This window comes from Colletotrichum navitas (assembly GCF_030913465.1).
Source record: "Colletotrichum navitas strain CBS 125086 chromosome Unknown LY79scaffold_77, whole genome shotgun sequence".
NCBI lineage: Eukaryota > Fungi > Ascomycota > Sordariomycetes > Glomerellales > Glomerellaceae > Colletotrichum > Colletotrichum navitas.
The window spans coordinates 150,437-168,328 of record NW_026850623.1 but is presented as its reverse complement, the minus strand read 5'-3'; the positions used below and the strand labels follow the sequence as shown (position 1 = coordinate 168,328).

At 54.5% G+C, this 17,892-nt stretch overlaps 8 protein-coding genes across 8 annotated transcripts; 4 read left to right on the top strand and 4 right to left on the bottom strand.

Moving 5' to 3' along the window:
• Positions 1-287: 287 nt before the first annotated feature.
• On the bottom strand, positions 288-2,717 carry LY79DRAFT_566344 (subtilase). Its single transcript, XM_060558810.1, has 2 exons — positions 1,872-2,717; positions 288-1,687 (listed from the first exon to the last, which is right to left on the bottom strand). The coding sequence occupies exons 1-2, from the start codon at positions 2,247-2,249 to the stop codon at positions 452-454; spliced, it is 1,614 nt and encodes a 537-aa protein (XP_060409875.1). The 5' UTR covers positions 2,250-2,717; the 3' UTR covers positions 288-451.
• A 731-nt stretch (positions 2,718-3,448) lies between these two features.
• LY79DRAFT_695654 (uncharacterized protein) lies at positions 3,449-4,357 on the top strand (the record flags this gene model as incomplete). Its single annotated transcript, XM_060564823.1, has 2 exons — positions 3,449-3,541; positions 3,747-4,357. 2 exons carry the CDS (start codon positions 3,449-3,451, stop codon positions 4,209-4,211), a joined length of 558 nt encoding a protein of 185 aa, XP_060409874.1. The 3' UTR covers positions 4,212-4,357.
• LY79DRAFT_369896 (uncharacterized protein) lies at positions 4,194-5,087 on the top strand. The gene has a single exon (XM_060552822.1). It carries the CDS (start codon positions 4,366-4,368, stop codon positions 4,981-4,983), a length of 618 nt encoding a protein of 205 aa, XP_060409873.1. The 5' UTR covers positions 4,194-4,365; the 3' UTR covers positions 4,984-5,087.
• On the bottom strand, positions 5,069-5,508 carry LY79DRAFT_369912 (uncharacterized protein). Its single transcript, XM_060552823.1, has one exon. It carries the CDS (start codon positions 5,374-5,376, stop codon positions 5,155-5,157), a length of 222 nt encoding a protein of 73 aa, XP_060409872.1. The 5' UTR covers positions 5,377-5,508; the 3' UTR covers positions 5,069-5,154.
• Positions 5,509-5,606: 98 nt separating this feature from the next.
• On the bottom strand, positions 5,607-5,976 carry LY79DRAFT_566336 (uncharacterized protein). Its single transcript, XM_060558809.1, has one exon. It carries the CDS (start codon positions 5,798-5,800, stop codon positions 5,642-5,644), a length of 159 nt encoding a protein of 52 aa, XP_060409871.1. The 5' UTR covers positions 5,801-5,976; the 3' UTR covers positions 5,607-5,641.
• Positions 5,977-6,174: 198 nt separating this feature from the next.
• LY79DRAFT_566334 (beige/BEACH domain-containing protein) lies at positions 6,175-14,807 on the top strand. The gene is made up of 7 exons (XM_060558808.1): positions 6,175-9,123; positions 9,170-9,561; positions 9,613-10,081; positions 10,133-13,585; positions 13,636-13,793; positions 13,845-14,531; positions 14,588-14,807. The coding sequence occupies exons 1-7, from the start codon at positions 6,507-6,509 to the stop codon at positions 14,618-14,620; spliced, it is 7,809 nt and encodes a 2,602-aa protein (XP_060409870.1). The 5' UTR covers positions 6,175-6,506; the 3' UTR covers positions 14,621-14,807.
• LY79DRAFT_566330 (NADH-ubiquinone oxidoreductase 9.5 kDa subunit) lies at positions 14,808-15,544 on the bottom strand. The gene is made up of 3 exons (XM_060558807.1): positions 15,415-15,544; positions 15,143-15,344; positions 14,808-15,088 (listed from the first exon to the last, which is right to left on the bottom strand). The coding sequence occupies exons 2-3, from the start codon at positions 15,333-15,335 to the stop codon at positions 15,042-15,044; spliced, it is 240 nt and encodes a 79-aa protein (XP_060409869.1). The 5' UTR covers positions 15,336-15,344; positions 15,415-15,544; the 3' UTR covers positions 14,808-15,041.
• A 317-nt stretch (positions 15,545-15,861) lies between these two features.
• On the top strand, positions 15,862-17,861 carry LY79DRAFT_695638 (dolichyl-diphosphooligosaccharide-protein glycosyltransferase 48kD subunit; the record flags this gene model as incomplete). Its single annotated transcript, XM_060564822.1, has 4 exons — positions 15,862-16,003; positions 16,098-16,208; positions 16,264-16,967; positions 17,020-17,861. The coding sequence occupies 4 exons, from the start codon at positions 15,862-15,864 to the stop codon at positions 17,443-17,445; spliced, it is 1,383 nt and encodes a 460-aa protein (XP_060409868.1). The 3' UTR covers positions 17,446-17,861.
• Positions 17,862-17,892: the final 31 nt, after the last annotated feature.

The following is a 17,892-nucleotide window of genomic DNA, read 5'->3' as shown; positions in this document are numbered from 1 at the left end:
AGATAGATTCAACTGACGTAACGGAGGTGCTACATAGTGGAATTCTCGCTAAGTTTTGGTAACAGCTCCTCCCAGACAATCCGATCAGTGTCACCCATCGGATAGTGGGATGCATGACGGGCTTACTCATGACAGGCGGCAGAGGTTGGCTGACCGGCATCGCAGCCCTTTAGGGCGCTTAGATAGGGTTCACGTAAGTAGTTGCTAAGCCATACGAAAAACACATTCCCAGTCGTCACATCCAGCTTCGTTTAAAACGGGTGCGTACAAGGCTTCCAAGTAATGATAAGGTAAGGAAACTTAATTTGTTGTGCTATGAGATCTGTATGTAGCTGTAAAAGCGATGCGTCCATCCCAGCCCGTCCATCCAGCGGTAACCCTATGCGTACAGTGTCGTTGAATCAAGAGAAAAAGGAAAAACAAGGACCCTTTGGCGCTTTGACAGCGACGCTTACAAGGAAGTCTCCCTGAGGAATTCCTTCAGCTCCTCATCGACGAGGTTGTGGATCTTCTTGGCAAGCTTCTCAGCCTTGGTGCCAACGTTCTTAGCGCCATTGACAACCTTGCCGGAAAGAACCTCAAAGTCCTCCTGAATGGCCTTCTCGAGGTCATCAATGGTGGCCTCCTTGGTCTCCTGCTTGACAGTGTAGCTGCCAGCCTCAATGATGGCAGAGTAGTTGCTGCAGCCACCGCCGTTCCAAGCGAGGACGTTGGGAGTGTCTCTGGGGATGTCGGAGAGAGCGCCGACAGTACCGACCGAGATAAGAGCCTTCTTGAGCTTCTCGGGGGTGATGGGGGCAACCGAGTACTCGGAGTCAGTGGCGGGCTGGAGAGAAAGGTAGTAGGCCAAGAGACCGCAGATGTGGGGGGAGGCCATGGAAGTGCCGGAGATGGTGTTGACGGCGTACTTGCTGCCGATCCAGGTGGACTTGATGTTGGTGCCGGGCGCGAAGATGTCAGTGCACTTTCCGTAGTTGGAGAAGTAAGAGCGGCGGTCGCCGAGCTCAGTGGCACCGACAGTGACGGCCTTCTCAGCGGCAGCGGGGGAGTAGTTGCAGGCGTCGGCATTGTCGTTGCCGGCAGCGACGGCAAAGTGGATACCGGCGTCGACAGCAGCGTTCACAACGGCATCAAGAGCCTGGGTCTTGCCACCACCAAGTGACATGTTGGCGACGGAGCCCTTGAAGCCCTTGCGCTTGCCATCCTTGGCAGCCTGAACCTGCTCGGAGTGAGAAGTAGCAGCCCACTCAACGCCCTTGACAACGTCGGACATGGTGCCGGAACCGTTAGAGCGGAGAACCTTGACAGCGTAGACGTTGGCCTTCTTGGCGACACCGTACTTCTTACCGGCGATGGTACCGGAGCAGTGAGTGCCGTGACCGTTGCCATCGGCGTCCTGGTCACCAGTGGGGATAGTCTTGCCCCACTTGGCGCGACCCTCGAAATCAACGTGGTCAACGTTGGTGCCAGTGTCGATCACGTAGGCGTCGACACCTTCACCAGCATCTTCGGCGTAGAGGTACTTGTCGTAGGTACCGAAGCCCAGGGACTTCCGGTGGGAGACACGAGCTAGACCCCAGGGGGCCAGCTTCTCGAGCTCGCCTTCGCACGTGTCCTCAATCTGGGCATCCTGGGACTTGACAGGAACCTGCGTGTGGACAATGGTGTCGACTTCGATGAACTCAACCTGCAGAATGATGTGTCAGCAAACAGTTTCGCTAAGATACGATGACTGAAGCTAGGGGGGCGAATCGCTCCCGAGTCCGATGGGGCCAAAAAGGCCAAGACCAGCTGCGCCGCGCACCGAGCTTGAATAGGGGGACTTGATGTTGGGGACATCATCAAGCGGGATATTTGAGGGTCGAACTTACGTCAGGGTGTCTCCGGATCTTCTCGATGGTGGTCTCGTCGAAGTGACCGGCGTAACCCAAGAAGTCCTTGCCAATCTTGTAGGTGTGCTTCAGGCCGTGGAAGACATTGTCAACCAGGGGCTCCTGGCCACGCTTGCGCAGCTCAAGACGCTCATCCTGGGATGAAGAGTGAATCTGCTGGACCCAGCTGTGATGGTCCTCAGCACCAGTGCCCGAGACGTGCTTCTTGAACTTGACAATGTACGAGTTCGGCACAGCCTCGGCATTGACGGAAGAAATGATGGGAGCGGCGCCGTCGTGGATGGTCTCAATGGAGAGAGAAGGAGTGGCGCTGGCGACAGCGGCAAGGCCGGCCACGGCACCGATGAAGCCTCTCATGATGGGCGGTGATATGGTTGTGTGAAGGGTCTACCGGAGACGCTCGTTACGATAACAAGAAGGAAATTGAAGCTGCCGAAGTCGCCAGAGAAGGACGAATACTCAATGGAGTGGTAGGGTGGATGATGCTGATGAAGGAGGGGTGGGATGGGGGAGAGATGGAGCAGGAGGACAAGTGAATGGGGTTTCGGAGGGCGGGAGGGAGCATATATAAAGGGAAGGAAGGCAACGGCGGTTGCGTGCGCACAGCTCTGGGTGAGGGAGGTATCCGTAGCGTACCCGTATCGGCCTTAGGATGGTTGCGCCGCCCCAGTGTGACGCAGCCAACAAGATAAGAGCCGGCGGGTGGCTGACGTCGCCGAAACCGGCCTAGCTCCGACCATGGATGGGCAAAGGAGCCAATCGAATGACTCGATAGGGTTTCCTCGGCAATGCGATAAGAGGGGGTCACGTTTGGGGATTCCCTGGGCTCCTAGGTACGTACCGTAGAGGTGTGTGTGTCACCGTGTGTTTACCTTACCTGGTAACCCTCCCCGCCGAGCTGTGCCAGGCACCATATTCGATACAGGCAGCTGCTTGCTGGAGCTTTATGCTGTCTAGGTAGGTACACGTAGTAGTGCAGTACCTCTGTCACCTACCTGCCTAGGTATGTGAACTTTCCAAGAACTCTGTTCCCAGGCACAGAACCAATCCGGCTGCCTTTCTGATGGGAGCTCCATCCGTCAAGCTTCGTCGAGATGCAAATCATGGGCATTCAGCCGTGTTGGCAACTGTTCAATTTCCCAATCGAACAGCACTCTTCGAGAAACACGGCCAGGTAGCAAACAGAACACTCCCATGAGAGTCAGAGTCACAGCAGAGCAGTTGACGTCATCCCCAAGCCTTCCATGAACTGAGGCCGAAACGAAGGCAATCAGTCACAAAGTGCAGAGTGGGCATTGTACTCTGTACCTACCTTGCCACGCTTGCCTCCCTTTCCACCCAATATTCCTAGAAACCATACCCAGCTACATCAACGGGTCATCTTCGTTTCCAGGGAACTCGTCGATTTCAACCGCTGACAGCCTTATCTTCGTGTATCTATCCGTCTAGATCAACGAGGCAACTGAGGTAACCGACGGACGGCACAGGTGACAGCCTACCCACACATCCAGTGGCCGAGTCCGCGCCAGGTCCTCCAACATGGGAAAGTCAATCCCATGTACCGCACTATCAGCATTCCTTACGCATTCTTCACCCAATTGTCTCAACCGAGCAATAGCTTCCCCTCCAACCCACCTGATATCCACACAGTCCGCATATCCCGCATAGCGCTGCATGCGATAACGCGTAATGGACGATTTGGAGCGGAGGGCGAGGCAGATCTATCCGGAGGACCCTGAAGCTTCGCGGGTGCTGCCATCCCGTCTTATCTCGACACTCAAAGCTTTTGCCGTTTCGTTGGGATCTGCTCTCGATCATTCATAGGGGGACACCGCACATGTCGTGTTCTGGTAGTTGTGCCTCGCCTTCTCGACTGTCTTCTGCGTCGCTATACGGTTGCCTGCACCTTTAACCTCGGACGGACGATGGCGCCCCGGCTTGCCTTGGCCTCGCGGCGACTTGCTCAGTGATGATGCGATCAATTGCAATAAGGTGTCCGACAACACAGGATCTCCTACAGTACATAAAAAACCCACCCAGGATGAAATCCAAGGCGAAAGGGAGGACAGGCCCCCAGAGCCACCGGGCGCCTGGAGTTTCGTCGGTGCCAATCACTCTTACGAGGTGAAGCTGACGCGCTATCGGTCAGGTGGTGCAATGCTGGAGCTTATCCCCCAGGGTACCTTTGCTGCCGCCCTGCTCTGCCCTGTCATCCCGTTGCTCAAGCTCCGACTGGAACGGGTTCAAGAGCTGTCCGAACTGGAACCTTGGAGGCGGGGGAGACGAGGCCCACAGCAACGCTACGCTGATCAGAGCTAGCCTACCTAGTACGCCTGACCCACAGGTCAGATGAGGACGCCTCCGTGTGGTGCCTGGCACGTGCCTCACTTCCCTGCCTTCCCGTCATCGGGGGCAGTCTGGCGTTGGAGCTGCCTAAGAAACAGGTGTGTTCAAGCCAAGCCAGCCGGAGGCGATGTGCCAGCCGTTAGCTAGCCAGACTGTCAGCCAGAACTTGGTACGCGGAGCTGATAGTCAGCCGCCAACCGCCCAGGTTTCTGAAGCCGGTGGACATCATCTATTCATCCAGGTTCTCGAATACTCAAATGGGGACTTACGGGGGCAGACGTCGAGGCCCGCATGCCAGCGGGAGAAACACTCGTCCGAGTGCTGTCAAAGTGTTTTCCGGGTCAGGGACTTCTCTGTAACAAAAAAAAAAGTAGGCTACGAGCTTGCGAGTCGGATTGTCAGTGCTAAAGGTTGCAGCTCAGCACGCCATCTATACCATGCTGTCCGAAAAGGCCATGATCGGGCCTTCCACGCCACCTCGATATGGATCCTTATGAAGACGGTGCAGCAATACCGACGACAGCCTCGTCGATCAACGAACGCATTTACCGCCGTCATCGCAAGACTGAGGTACTTAACCCAAGAAAAGAATGGGTCCCTGGTCTCGGTGTCTGGGAAGGCCCAGACTGAAACCTCCCTATTACCGCCCAAGCTTATTCCTAGATGTAGCAACGTTCCGGAAGAATACCCAGCAGCGCGAGCCCATAGTCGCTTGAACGGCCCCCACCGGTCAATGGGGATATGACACATGGGCAGTCGACCAATTCTTTGTTTGTTGCCATGGTGTTGTCATGGCTCGCGTTCAAGGCCGGTCACTGACTCAACGCAAATGGAAAGACCGATAGGTCTTCACCGACTGATTCGTGTTTCTGGCTCTTAGATGTGTTTCTAGCTTTGGTTTGGTGGGTTTCATGCATCAATGAGGGGAGGGTGTTTCCCTCCAACACAGACGCTCACCTGAGTACATATATGTACAGTTGTTTCGCCACCCACGCAAAATAGACAAGCCCGCTCGCGTCAGCTCTGCACTCGGGGGTCGAGCCAACGACCGGAGAGCCGGACAATGGTCTACCAATACGGTACATGTAAGTATCAAGAGTCTGGATGCGAGCTCAGATGGGATGAAGCGCGCGCGCATGTTTCAATGGGCTCCACTCGGGTTATCCATGCTGGCTTTGAGTAACGGAAGCTATCCGTATCTCGGCCCATCCTCGCTGCTCGACGGCTGACTTTCTGTCAGCCGTGTCTGAGTGGGCAGCTCGATACCGTATCTTATCTGTCTACTGCAGCTAAGACAGGAGTCCCCTCGACTTGGTGAAGGAGGGTGGGATGTCACTGGAGATAATGCTAGATGTATGCACGCATTTGCTACCCAGAAAAACATAAATTAATAGCCAATCTGTCTATGAAGTAGTATCTTGCCTCGCATGTGATGCGAGTGTACGCTGGCCATTACCTATTACCCTAAGCCAAGGTATGATCCGCGCGATATGAGAGGTTCCATGAATAGAATGGGGGAAGTGTGTATCAGCATCGTCTCCGTGAAATGCGACCGGGACCATCAGACCTGAGCGCCCAAGGCACTGTCCACATACCTAAGGATACACCTACTAGTACCTCTAGCCAGGTCGGTCAGTAGGCAGTTTATGTAAACCTCGTCCAGCGTATTGAACATTAGGCCAGTACCCGCGGGGCGTACCGATCCATTTGGAAAACACAAGTGCTTTGCTAACCTCCGTAGGATGTACATCGACAGCTGGAGCAGGTTTATGGAGGAGCCGAGCGTCGCAGTATGGGCCGCAGCACCGCCACCATTCCTACCCCACTATTTCACAAAACGGCTGGCGCGTCTGACGCTCTTGCCTGTCTTTCTGCAAGACGAGGCAGCCACTGAGACCCCCCGTTCACGCCACACCTTCACTGCTCAAGGCTGACACTTGCAGCTCCCGCTACAATCTCCGCGATAACGCGTATTAGGTTGGCTATTGGACTTTGTCGCAGCTATTCCGAGTATACCAACATTTTCAAAAACTGCTTCTTTTGCATCGTCACGATACATCATCACCCCTCCTTGTATATATAAAACGAAGAGGGGAAACCCCCTCTTTTTACGCCCCATTCCTGCCCAAGCTGTGAGCTGCCGTCCCACCCCGCGCCGCATCTCACTTTCGATGCCGACCAGCTTTGACCGCTGCCTGGACCCTCGGTGGGTTCTGGGACTGAAGCTTTTGGAATGAAGGAGCTGCTGCAATAGCAAGAAACAGAATCATGTCAACTCTTCACGTATCGAGGCGTTATCGATCCTCCACCTCGGCGTCGTCCAGATCCAACAGTGCTGCCAACTCGAAAGCTCTCGAAATCCTGCGCGGCCTACTCGACACTCTCGCTGCTGGCACAACCAGACGCACCAACAATGGCTACCCCGAATTTCCTGTTCTCCTCAAGGGCCTGCGCCAAATCCGACAGCATATTGCCGCCCCCGAACCGCCGAGTCCGCCCCAAGATGATTTCAGACACTTGCACGGCTTCCACCGTCTCCTCGATGTGCTGCGATCCTTTTCCGGCTTTTATAACCCCCAGCGCCGGACAAAAGAAGAAAAGGAGGGGCTGTTCGGTTTGCTAGAAGCCGTGCTGGATGTCTTCGCCGCCGCCTTCTTGGGTCATCCTGGGAACAAGCGCTACTTCCGTCACAGAGTAGAAGGCGGCGGATGGGAGGCTCTCGAACAGACCATCGCCAGCGTCGGGCTAGGCGGAAGTGACTCCGACTTGTGGACCAACTGCCAATTATTTGGAAAGCTCTTGGCGTTCTCGCTGGGTGACAACAACGTGGATGTCCTTTGCCGGTCCCTTGCCTCACACCTGGAGACAAACGTGCAGGAAGCCACAACGGACCCGAAAGAAGCCCACGAAGGCGGCGAAGAGCAGCCAGCAACCCCGAATACCCCACAAACAAGGGATATTGCCCAGGAGGTGCGCAGCCTCATCCACAAAAAGGCCGTTTTCCGAAACCCAGAGATCCTACGGGCTGTCGTGGGATTCTGGGAATCTATACCAAGAGGGCAAGACATGCCGGCAAACTCCTGCTCGATGGCAGTTCTGGAGATCATGTCGAGCGTCGTCTCAATCTCCACGTTCAATCTCGCCGCTCTCCATGCTACCGGCGTACTATCGCGTTTGCTCCGTGTTCTGTTCGATCCCGCTCCAAAACTCGACCAGGCTGAGAAAGACAAGTTGCTCATCATCTGCAAGAAGCTTATGTACCTAGGCTTCAACCAGCCAGCAGACACCCAGTTCCTGCTCGCAAGTACATCACCTGAGGCTTCCGAATTCAGCCTGGAGATGACCTCGACATACAGTGGTCCTCCGTTCTTCCAATTCGATCTTTCGTTACACGGTCATTCCTCCATCGAACTGCCGACGCTTGGCCGGCCGTTCCCTCCCAACTCATCTTCAGGATACACTTTCACGGCGTGGGTCCGCGTGGATCGATTTGACCCTAACTCTCACACCACCCTCTTTGGCGTTTTCGATGCAACTCAGACCTGCTTCCTCTTGATGTACCTTGAACGGGATACTCGCAACTTCATCCTACAGACCTCCGTCACATCCAGCCGACCTAGCGTCAGGTTCAAGGGCATATCATTCAAAGACAAGCAGTGGTACCACATTGCCCTAGTTCACAGACGGCCCAAGACAATGACTACCAGCAAAGCCTCGCTATACGTCAACGGAGAGTTTGTGGAGCAGATTAAGTGCGCCTACCCTTCGTCGCCGCCCTTTGCAAACGGCAGCACTGAAAGTTTTGCGTCTTTTACATCCACCAACGCCAAGCCGCACCCCGTCCAAGCATTCTTAGGAACACCGAGGGACCTGTCCAATCAGCTTGGACCCGGCCTGGTATTCTCCAAATGGTCCCTGGCCTCTGCGCATCTTTTCGAGGATGTTTTGAGTGACGATTTTCTCGCCGTTCACTATGGCCTCTCCCCGAGGTATCAAGGCAACTTTCAGGATAGCCTAGGTGGCTTTCAGACATATGAAGCTTCTGCAAGCCTGGGCTTGAGAAACGAAGTTTTCCACCCGGGGAGAGATGAGTCTTCGGACATTATCAGAGCCATCAGGGACAAGGCAGGCAGCCTGCTGCCTGAGCAGAAGATCCTCCTAAGCATTCTTCCATCAGGCGTCTTTCGAGAGGATGGTGCTTACCAAGACACTCAGCTCTACCGTGCTTTGCCCCGGCCTGCTGCAACGAGTCTTACTCAGATGACACACAGAAGTGGCTCGGCAATTGCCATCAATGCTGCACTGCCATGCCTGCTGGACGCGTTGGCGCGCTCTCAAGGGGTAGCTGTCCTGACCGGTAATCCTGTGGTCGTCATGCCCTCTTACTTTGACGATAACTTCTGGCGCCTTGCTGGCTTCACTCCCCTAGCTCTCAAGATTGTCGAAAGAGCAACCTCGGTGGAGGAAACTGTTCGTGCTGTTGAGATGACATTTCTCTGCATTAAGAAGAGCTGGAGGAACAGTGAAGCCATGGAGCGCGACAACGGTTATGCCATCCTCGGCATGCTCCTGAGAGCAAAGCTGGGATATACCATCAACTTGAGTGCTGATAACGCTAACCTACGATTGCTGATCACAAGTGAAGAGAGGGACAAACTGAGCTTTCAACTTCTCAGCCTTGTCCTTGATTTTGTGGGATACAATCATGCTGAGCCTCTAGAGTCCTTCATCGTCAATCCTCTAGCCTATCGCATCCTGCTGATTGACTTTGACACTTGGAGACGATCTGCCCCTATCACCCAGGGGCTCTACTACAAGCAGTTTGTAACTTTCTCTGTTAAGAGCAAGTATCACCAGTTCAACAGCAGACGGTTAATGCGCATGAGTAAGTGCACTTTTAGACAAAGCCTTGGAGTTACTGACAGTCACAGGGATTGTCAAACGACTACTCGATGCGATGAAAGCAGAGTCAATTTCAGAAGAAGTACTACCGCACTTCATGACGGCTTTAGAACATCTTGTGAAATGCAACTACACAGCCGAGGTGCATAGGTCTCTCGCTCTGTTCATTACTTATGCCTACCATTCACCGACAGCCTCTTTGGTCAGGACCCCTAAACCTATATCTGCGATCGCTAGAACCCCTGCTTCTGGTTTTGCGCGGCGAGCCACCTTCGATTCCAGCACCCCCTCGAATACGTCCTCACGAATCCTCACCAAGAAGCAGCTTGGTGCAAGGATCCTGGGAATATATTCAACTCTTCTCTGTGAAAAGGGCAATCTGGCCAATATCCGCAAGTTTGCAAGGACAGTGACGAACAAGGTGAGACCACCGTCTGACGAAAACCAACTATTTTTATTGAGTATGGACCAGTGGCTACTGTATCTTTTGGCCAATGACGACCCCGAAACCGTGGTGTACGGCAGTAAGATCCTAGCGAGACTTCTCATCACCCACGGCTCAGCCTACACAGCCAAGTTCTCGGGGAAAACTGGCGGCTTCACCATCATGGCACACCGACTCAAACGCTGGTGGTATGTTCCTTCGCTGTGGCCCATATGCTTCAGCATCCTTTTCGGGTTTGACGTGGCCAATGTCGACCTGGATCGCAACTTTGAATTATCAAGCTTGCTAGAAACATTCGGCAAAACGAGGGTCCTCTACCCAGAATGTCTTCAAGTATTGACGTCAATGCTACAACATGGGTTGAAAGACGTTATGAGAAACCAGGAGGATCCAAACTCGCCTCAAAAGCCGCGCAACCTCTTTGCAAGCGGCTTCGAAGGGCTAGACACACGGCCCCGGGCCAAGTCAATGGATACTAGGGGCATCGATGCGAGAGGTAGGTCCTGTTGCTCACATACTAGGATGAGTGTGCTGACATACGCATCAGTGGCAAATGGTGCTCAGCATGAGGTCGAAAATACGTCAGACCATGCGCCCATGCTCCTTACCGTCGTTCGATTTCTATCAGATTTGCACTCTCGCTCCGCCGACTTCGGAGACTTTGCCTTGACGTCCGAGTACGTCAGGTACCTGCTATGGGCCTGTTACCCCATCATCGTTAGCACCGATGCCGTCACCCCAGACACCGAGCTTAACTCACGAGATTCGGCGCTCACATTTGAAGGCGGAGACGTGATGATCCGTCCCCTTGCCGGCTCCCAGCCTGGTCCCATCATTCGCACGACGAGCACGGATGCGATTGCTACATTGGCCGGAACCCCCCGCGGCACTCCTCTCCGGAAGGCATCCGGTTTTGTGATGCTCACTAATCAAACATCTCCCCAAGCCCCCAGTGCAGCACGCTTTGCCCCGGCCATGTCGCCAAAGAAGAAGGTCGAATCGCAACAGCCTAGCAGCGCAGCCCTTGATGGCTTACTAGAGTTGGTCATCAGCGTATTTATTGACCAGGTCTTCACGCGAAAGGAGTTCCCTGGCTTCGGACTGTTCTTGAAGATCCCACCTGGGTTCCAAGAGCACCAGGCTTACTTCGAATCCTTTGTCCTCAGGAAGACACTCCAACAACTTGGGAACCACGTTCAGTCGAACCAGGGGGTTCTATGCGAGCCAAAGGTTCTCACCAACATGGGTAGATTAGCCGCACACGTCACGGACGCTATCTTCGAAGGCTGGTTTATCAATGGTACGGAGCCAATGCTAGAATTCGCTGGTATGGTACTTGAATACCTACAGAGGCCCGAAGTCTCTACTTTGAAGAGCGTCCGTCTCTGTAGTCAAGCTGTGGCCACGACACGCCAAAGCTTCCTCAAACTGCTTCTGCTTCGGTTCTCTGAGCTGGATGATCCCGACACACCAGACATCAATGCAAAGGCTTTTATGAGCAACATCCTATACTGGCAGGCCCCTATATTAGACTCTCTCTCAGACGAGGAGGAGTACATGAAGCTTTTCTGGTACCAACTTTACAGGAAACTTGTGGACTCCCGGGTAGCCATAAGGTCCGCCACAGCTACCATCATGCGCATTATGCTTGTGCAAAAGCCACAAGAGTCCAAGGTTTTGTTCCGCCAAAACGTGGCGACAGACCAACAACAGTTGACGAAGGAATTCGTTGTTAAACTCACCGAGGTTGATGATGAAGCGTTCCTTGAATGGGTGGATCAGCATCGTGCGTCGCTCGATGCCTTTTTCTTTGGCGGGAGCTCCAAGATCTGGGAAGAATTTGTGGCTGTCGAAAACCAGCGAACTGTTGATTCGGCTAAGTTCCGATTGGCGAAGCGCAGAGACCGACTAAAAGCGTGGCAAATGGAAGCACTCAGTATTGATAATGTTCTTCTGCGGCATGACATGGCCAACGGTGCTTGGATGAAGAGCATCTTCACAAGCGAGCACTTCAAGCATCAACGCTTGACTCAGGACCAGCAAGATGACATGGCCTTCCTAGCTGCTGCGTTCGTCAAGATGGACAATGACCTGCGGCGTCCGGGGGCCGTCTTCAGCGAGCAGACACAGCTCAAGTGGAAGCTCGACCGTACGGAGGGGCGCAACCGAATGCGCCTGAGGCTTCTACCCGACTACTCCAATAAACATAGCGACTACCAGCCAAAGAGGAGAGCAGGGGAGTCTATGACCCCGTCTGCCCTCAAGGTGAGCACCGACATGGTAGCCGCCCAGATCGCACCATCGCCAATCAAGGCACCCACACCGGCATCGTCCCGTATAAAGGCCATCTCTAGCCTTGATGGCGAGGCAGAGGTCTCCGACACACCAGCCGAGACGGACCAGGAAGAAGAGGCAAACGAGTCCGGCGTCGGTGCCGAAGAGGATTTCGAGCTGGTCGACGATCCAAACGACGCCAACGAGGGCGACGATGGGTTCGAGGATAAAAATCGCAAGGTCATGCGACGACTTGAGCAGGGTGACCAAGTCCAGGCGGTGTACAACATCTCACGAATCGTCGGTTTGGAGGGCTGCGAGGGTATCCTCATCATTGGAAAAGATGCCTTGTACATCATGGACAACGTCTTCCAATGCGCTTCTGGCGAGATCGTCAACGCGTGGCAAGCTCCTCCCGAGGAAAGAGATCCCTTCTCAGAGATAATTACCGATGCCAAGACCACTGAGCAACGCCAGAGCTCAAGTCGCAGCGAACAGGAGTCGAGAAGTTGGCGGTGGCACGACGTTATCAGTATCTCTAAGAGACGTTTCTTGTTCCGGGACGTTGCTATTGAAATCTTCTTCACAGATGGACGCAGCTACTTACTGACGTCCATCAACCCGGTGCTGAGAGACGAGGTCTTTGGCAAGCTGATGAACAAGGCGCCACACACCAACGCTGCTAGCTCACTACCGAACCCCGAAGATGCCTGGCGTCTGGAAGCCCTCAAGGTCTCTGAGGAGATGCCCCAAGGCTTTGGTTCCAAGTTTGGAAGCATCTTCAATTCAACTCCTTGGAACCCCGCCATGAAGAAGTGGCAGAAGGGGGAGATGTCCAATTTTCACTATCTCATGCTCGTCAACACGATGGCCGGCCGGACGTTTAATGATTTGACACAATATCCTGTCTTCCCGTGGGTCCTCGCAGACTACACAAGTGAGGAGTTGAATCTGAACGACCCCGCTTCCTTTCGCGATCTCTCGAAGCCGATGGGCGCTCAGACAGCAAGCCGTGTTTCAGGCTTCAAGGAGTCTTACAACGCTCTGTCTGAGATAGGGGAGACTCCTTTCCACTATGGCACTCACTACTCTTCGGCTATGATTGTGTCTTCGTACCTCATCCGCCTCCCGCCTTTCGTTCAGTCATACATTCTCCTGCAGGGCGGATCGTTCGACCACGCAGACCGTCTTTTCCAGTCCATCCCTCATGCGTGGCAGTCTGCTTCCTGCGACAACAAGGCAGACATCAGGGAGTTGATACCAGAGTTCTTTTGTCTTCCAGAGTTTCTCACCAACATTAACCAGTACAACTTTGGCAACCGTGAGAGCACAGGGGCGAGGGTTAATAATGTTGTCCTGCCTCCCTGGGCCAAGGGAGACCCCAAGATCTTCATTGCCAAGCACCGCGAGGCACTTGAGAGTCCGTACGTCAGCCAGCATCTGCACAACTGGATCGATCTAGTATTCGGGTTCAAGCAGAGAGGCGATGCCGCCGTTGACAGCCTCAACGTCTTTCACCATCTCTCGTATAGAGGCGCCACCGACCTGGACAACATCAGCGATCCGCAGGAGAGACGCATCACCGCGGGTGTCATCCATAACTTTGGTCAAACACCACACCAAGTCTTTACACGACCTCACCCCGCTCGTGAGCATGCGTCTTGCCCGACCCGACGATTGGACACGTCCGTCTATGCTCTTACCAGGCTATCGCATCCATTGCTAGGCAAGTCTTTTTCGCCCCCACGTGTCTGCTCAAGCTAACCAACGAAACAGAATCCCACGAGAGGGTAGCTTCTCTGATCTATTCGCCCAAAATCGATAGGCTCATATGCGCCTCGCCATTCCGTCTGAATGTTGCCCCCTATGACAAGTTCCTCGAATGGGGCTACGCGGACAACAGTGTCCGTTTCTTCTTCAGCGACAACCGGAAGGTAAGGAAGCCCGACACAGCTTTTGGTGGGACCTTGGCTAAGAAGCAGAAGCCCGCGGGACTCTTCGAGAATCTTCATATTGGGCAGTTGTCTTGCGCTACCTTTGCTGATTCCAAGACACTGATCACGGCTGGAGAGGACTGCGTTATATCCGTTTACGCGGTGCAGACTGCCCCCGGCAAAGTGGCGGACCTGCTCCCCCGTTCGTCACTCTTTGGCCATCGCGCACCTGTGACGAACATCGCAGTGTCCAAGTCCTTCAGCACGTTCGTGTCAGTGTCGACTGACGGCCAAGCCTTTGTTTGGGACCTCAATCGTCTCGAGTTTATTCGGAAGCTGCCGCTTTCTCGAGCCGTCGAATGCGCCCGCATCAACGATGTTTCTGGCGAGATCATGCTTGGGTCTGGTCCAAACGTCGTTCTTTACACCATCAATGGCACGGTTATACTGGACCAGAATGTCTGCACCGAGCCGGATGACTACGTGCACTCTTGTGCCTTCTACGAAGGCGCCGGAAACGAGTGGCTCGAAAACTACCTTGTCTTCACTGGTCACAAGAGGGGACGCGTGAACGTATGGAAGAAGTGCGTCAAGAACGGCAAGTGGGTGTTGGAGTTGCTTCGGCGGTTGGACCACGTCGATCCGCGCTCGGAAGTGGGGGCCAACTACGACGCCGGTGTGACTTGCATCGCGCCTATGCCGCAGTGTGTCTACACCGGTGATGACGATGGGCGAGTGGTAAGTAGTCCTTGGCCCGGTATTCGTGGAAGGTAATTGCTAATTTCGTTTCTTAGTACGAGTGGAATCTTGTCCAGCGGGACAGATAGAGTCTGCACGGTGCCAAAGGTTGGGCAGGGGGTAGCAATAGCAATCGCTTGCGGGCGAGTATGTAAAGGGAGCGAGGCGTCTGTGGTGACTTCGTCAATCTCGAGCATAGCGGATCGATCTACTTCCAGGCTAGCATGGAATCGGCGTACTCCTTGATAACTCTCAACCACGATCGTTCAAGATGCATTGCGCGTACTCTAAGTGAATTGACGGGGCTTGGCATGAGAGTTAGTGTACAGCGTAACCCTTGTTCTCGGTCCTTCCTGGGGAACAACCCCGTGAGCTACAGTTCCGATTCGGTAGCTCACCCAGAGCCCCAGTTCTCCCATGCTTGCCGTCTGAAGCTCAAACGCCATCGTATTTACAAAGCACCGTTGCTTTAATTTTTGTCCACTTCCATGTTTGATGATTCGGCTGTGGTCATTCGTCATCGTAGCCTGACAGCTGCTTCCTGGGCCCGGTAGGGACTGCACATGGATGTTAGCCTCCCCTTGCGCCCTCTGCAGTGTAGAACGACTCACCAGGGTACGTCACGGGGATTGGCGGTGCGTTGTAGTCGCCGAGGAAGTTCCTGACGGGAGGGACAATGACAAGCTGAATGGGGCCAAGGGCGCCAATGACGACGGACCAGAAGTAGGCGGGCTTCTCGCGGGAGGCCCAGCGGCAGTATCGAAGGGGCCCGGCCCAGAATCGGGGAGTCGCGGCGGAGGACATTTTGAGGTGCTGTGCGAAGGGGAGGAATCAATTAGCGAATCTGGGGGCGGAATACAATGAGCGCACGGGGGTTCCGTACTCAATTGACCGTGTCGGGTGTCGTCGGGTGATTGTTGCGACAGCTTAGCTGGGGGCAAGACCGATTCCACGATACCGAAGCTCAGAATGGAGTCGTCGCGGGAACCTCGAGATCGGATAAACTTGATCGGATTAACCACTGTTGGTCTCTGCACCCCTTGACCCACCGCGCGCCCCCGCCGTACCAGGAAGCTCCTGCCGTACCGGGGATTCTCCGACACTGGGCTGGGCAACGGCTACGTATCCCCAAGCTTCAAGACACATGCACCGGATCCCAAAAGCGTAGCCAAGCTCGCAGCGCCAGCCAGCTACGCCAAAACGCAACGCACCACCCGAGCTGTGCGGTCGACTTTCACCACCACTACCACCACCACCACCCTCACCACAGAAATTTGGGATCCTTCTTCAGGCTGCTTATACCTTTCACAGCCTGTGAATTCTAGCAACCATGCGGTCGCTCCTTTCACTCTGCTTGCTCTTCCTGGCTGCCACTGTGCACGCTGTTAGTGTTACCGGCAGTCGGCTCCTGGCGATCCTGGACGATGTTTCTGAGAAGGAGGGCTACTCCAAGTTTCTGGAAGATCTAGAAAGTAAGTGGTAGCTCTAGGAACTTTGAATCGAAGCATTCTCGTGGGAACAATTGCGCGCGCGGGGACACCATTCGCTAACCAATTGATCGAATAGGCCGGGGATTCAGTATCACCTACGAGACGCCCAAGAGCGAGTCTCTGAAGCTGTTCACGCTCGGCGAGCGAGTGTATGACCATCTTCTGCTCTTTCCCTCCAAGGTCAAGGGTATATTACTGCCGCCACCTTAGCTATATCGACGTAAACTTACAAGCCACGACAGGTCTCGGACCCAACCTGACTCCCAACATCCTCGTCCAGTTCATCAACGCTAAGGGCAACATCCTGCTTGCCCTGTCCTCCAACGCGACCGTCCCCACCTCAATCGTGAGCCTCCTGGCCGAGCTCGACATCGCCCTCCCCGCAGACCGCACCGGTCTCGTAGTCGACCACTTCAACTACGACACAATCAGCGCCGCCGAGAAGCACGATGTCCTCGCTATCCCCGCCCCCAAGTCGTCGCGCGCCGGCGTGAAGGACTTCTTCTATGAGGACGGCCAGGTCATTGCCTTCCCCAGCGGCGTCGGCCACGTCCTCGGCACTGGCCCGCTCCTCACCCCGATCCTGCGCGCCCCCAAGACGGCCTACAGCTACAACCCTAAGGAGCAGGCCGTGGTTCTCGATGCCAACGAGCTCTTTGCTGCCGGCGAGCAGCTCGGTCTCGTGTCCGCCTTCCAGGCGCGCAACAGCGCCCGCTTCACTATCGTTGGATCCGCCGAGTTGTTGAGCGACAAGTGGTTCGACGCCAAGATCAAGTCGGCGGCCACGGGCAAGGAGGTTGTGACGTGGAACCGTGAGTTCGCCAAGAGGATTGCGGGCTGGACTTTTCACGAGATTGGTGTCTTGAGGGTGAACAACATTGAACACCACCTCAACGAGGCTGCCAACGAGACTAACCTCGAGATCTACCGCGTCAAGAACGATGTGGTAAGTTTGGCCCACGCTGCTCTGAGCGACGGCGATAGCTAACCACTGATAGACCTACACCATCTCCCTTTCCGAATACTCTTGGGACAAGTGGACACCCTTCACCGTACCCAAGGACGACGCTCTCCAACTCGAGTTCAGCATGCTGACCCCCTTCCATCGCCTCCCGCTCGCGCACAAGGCCAGCACAGCCGACGCCTCCACTTACACCGCCTCCTTCGTCCTCCCCGATCAGCACGGTATCTTCAACTTCAAGATCAATTACAAGCGCCCCTTCTTGACCAACGTCGAGGAGAAGAACACAGTCTCTGTCCGCCACATGGCCCACGACGAGTGGCCTCGCTCCTATGTCATTTCGGGTGCGTGGCCTTGGTTGACTGGCATCTTCGCCACCGTCACCGGCTTTGTTCTCTTCTCTGCCGTGTGGATGTACAGTGCGCCCACGGGCACCGCGACTGCGACCAAAAAGACACAGTAAGCGACGAAATTGGGAGGATGAGTGGGATTCGGGTTGAGAAATGCAGATACCGAAGCGAAGAAAGCCCACAAACGTTTGCTGTGACTTATGAAACTGGGATAGATGGAGAGTGGAAGACAGAGAGAAAGCAAAAGAACGAGAACTGGAATCGGCTCTGGGATCCGCGGAGGCTTGTAACTGTAGTGTACATCTGGCATGGGATGCCCCGTTGCGTTGGGGCCAAAAGCTTAGATATCAAATGACTTTTACGTTCTGGAGTGGTTCGCCGGTGCTTTTGGTGTTCTGAGCATAGCCAACTCTCTTGACCAAAAGTCGGTCTTTAAAGGTGAGTGCACCCGGAGATCGAAATCACAAGAATAGGTATGTCATTGCGGCAACAACAGGTTGCCGACTAGGATGAGCTTCATTAAATATTTAGTAGTTAAATATTACAAATTCGGGCATAAT

What these genes read in the sequence shown, in the direction of transcription:
- LY79DRAFT_566344 (XM_060558810.1), bottom strand. Translation starts at nt 2,249, where the DNA reads ATGAGAGGCTTCATCGGTGCCGTGGCCGGCCTTGCCGCTGTCGCCAGC. An exon ending in AGATCCGGAGACACCCTGAC is followed by an intron (nt 1,688 to 1,871) that starts GTAAGTTCGACC and finishes ATCATTCTGCAG; the next exon opens with GTTGAGTTCATCGAAGTCGA.
- LY79DRAFT_369896 (XM_060552822.1), top strand. Translation starts at nt 4,366, where the DNA reads ATGTGCCAGCCGTTAGCTAGCCAGACTGTCAGCCAGAACTTGGTACGC.
- LY79DRAFT_369912 (XM_060552823.1), bottom strand. Translation starts at nt 5,376, where the DNA reads ATGCGCGCGCGCTTCATCCCATCTGAGCTCGCATCCAGACTCTTGATA.
- LY79DRAFT_566336 (XM_060558809.1), bottom strand. Translation starts at nt 5,800, where the DNA reads ATGGTCCCGGTCGCATTTCACGGAGACGATGCTGATACACACTTCCCC.
- LY79DRAFT_566334 (XM_060558808.1), top strand. Translation starts at nt 6,507, where the DNA reads ATGTCAACTCTTCACGTATCGAGGCGTTATCGATCCTCCACCTCGGCG. An exon ending in CAAGGACAGTGACGAACAAG is followed by an intron (nt 9,562 to 9,612) that starts GTGAGACCACCG and finishes AGTATGGACCAG; the next exon opens with TGGCTACTGTATCTTTTGGC. An exon ending in TCTTCAGCGACAACCGGAAG is followed by an intron (nt 13,794 to 13,844) that starts GTAAGGAAGCCC and finishes AAGAAGCAGAAG; the next exon opens with CCCGCGGGACTCTTCGAGAA.
- LY79DRAFT_566330 (XM_060558807.1), bottom strand. Translation starts at nt 15,335, where the DNA reads ATGTCCTCCGCCGCGACTCCCCGATTCTGGGCCGGGCCCCTTCGATAC. An exon ending in AATCCCCGTGACGTACCCTG is followed by an intron (nt 15,089 to 15,142) that starts GTGAGTCGTTCT and finishes ATCCATGTGCAG; the next exon opens with TCCCTACCGGGCCCAGGAAG.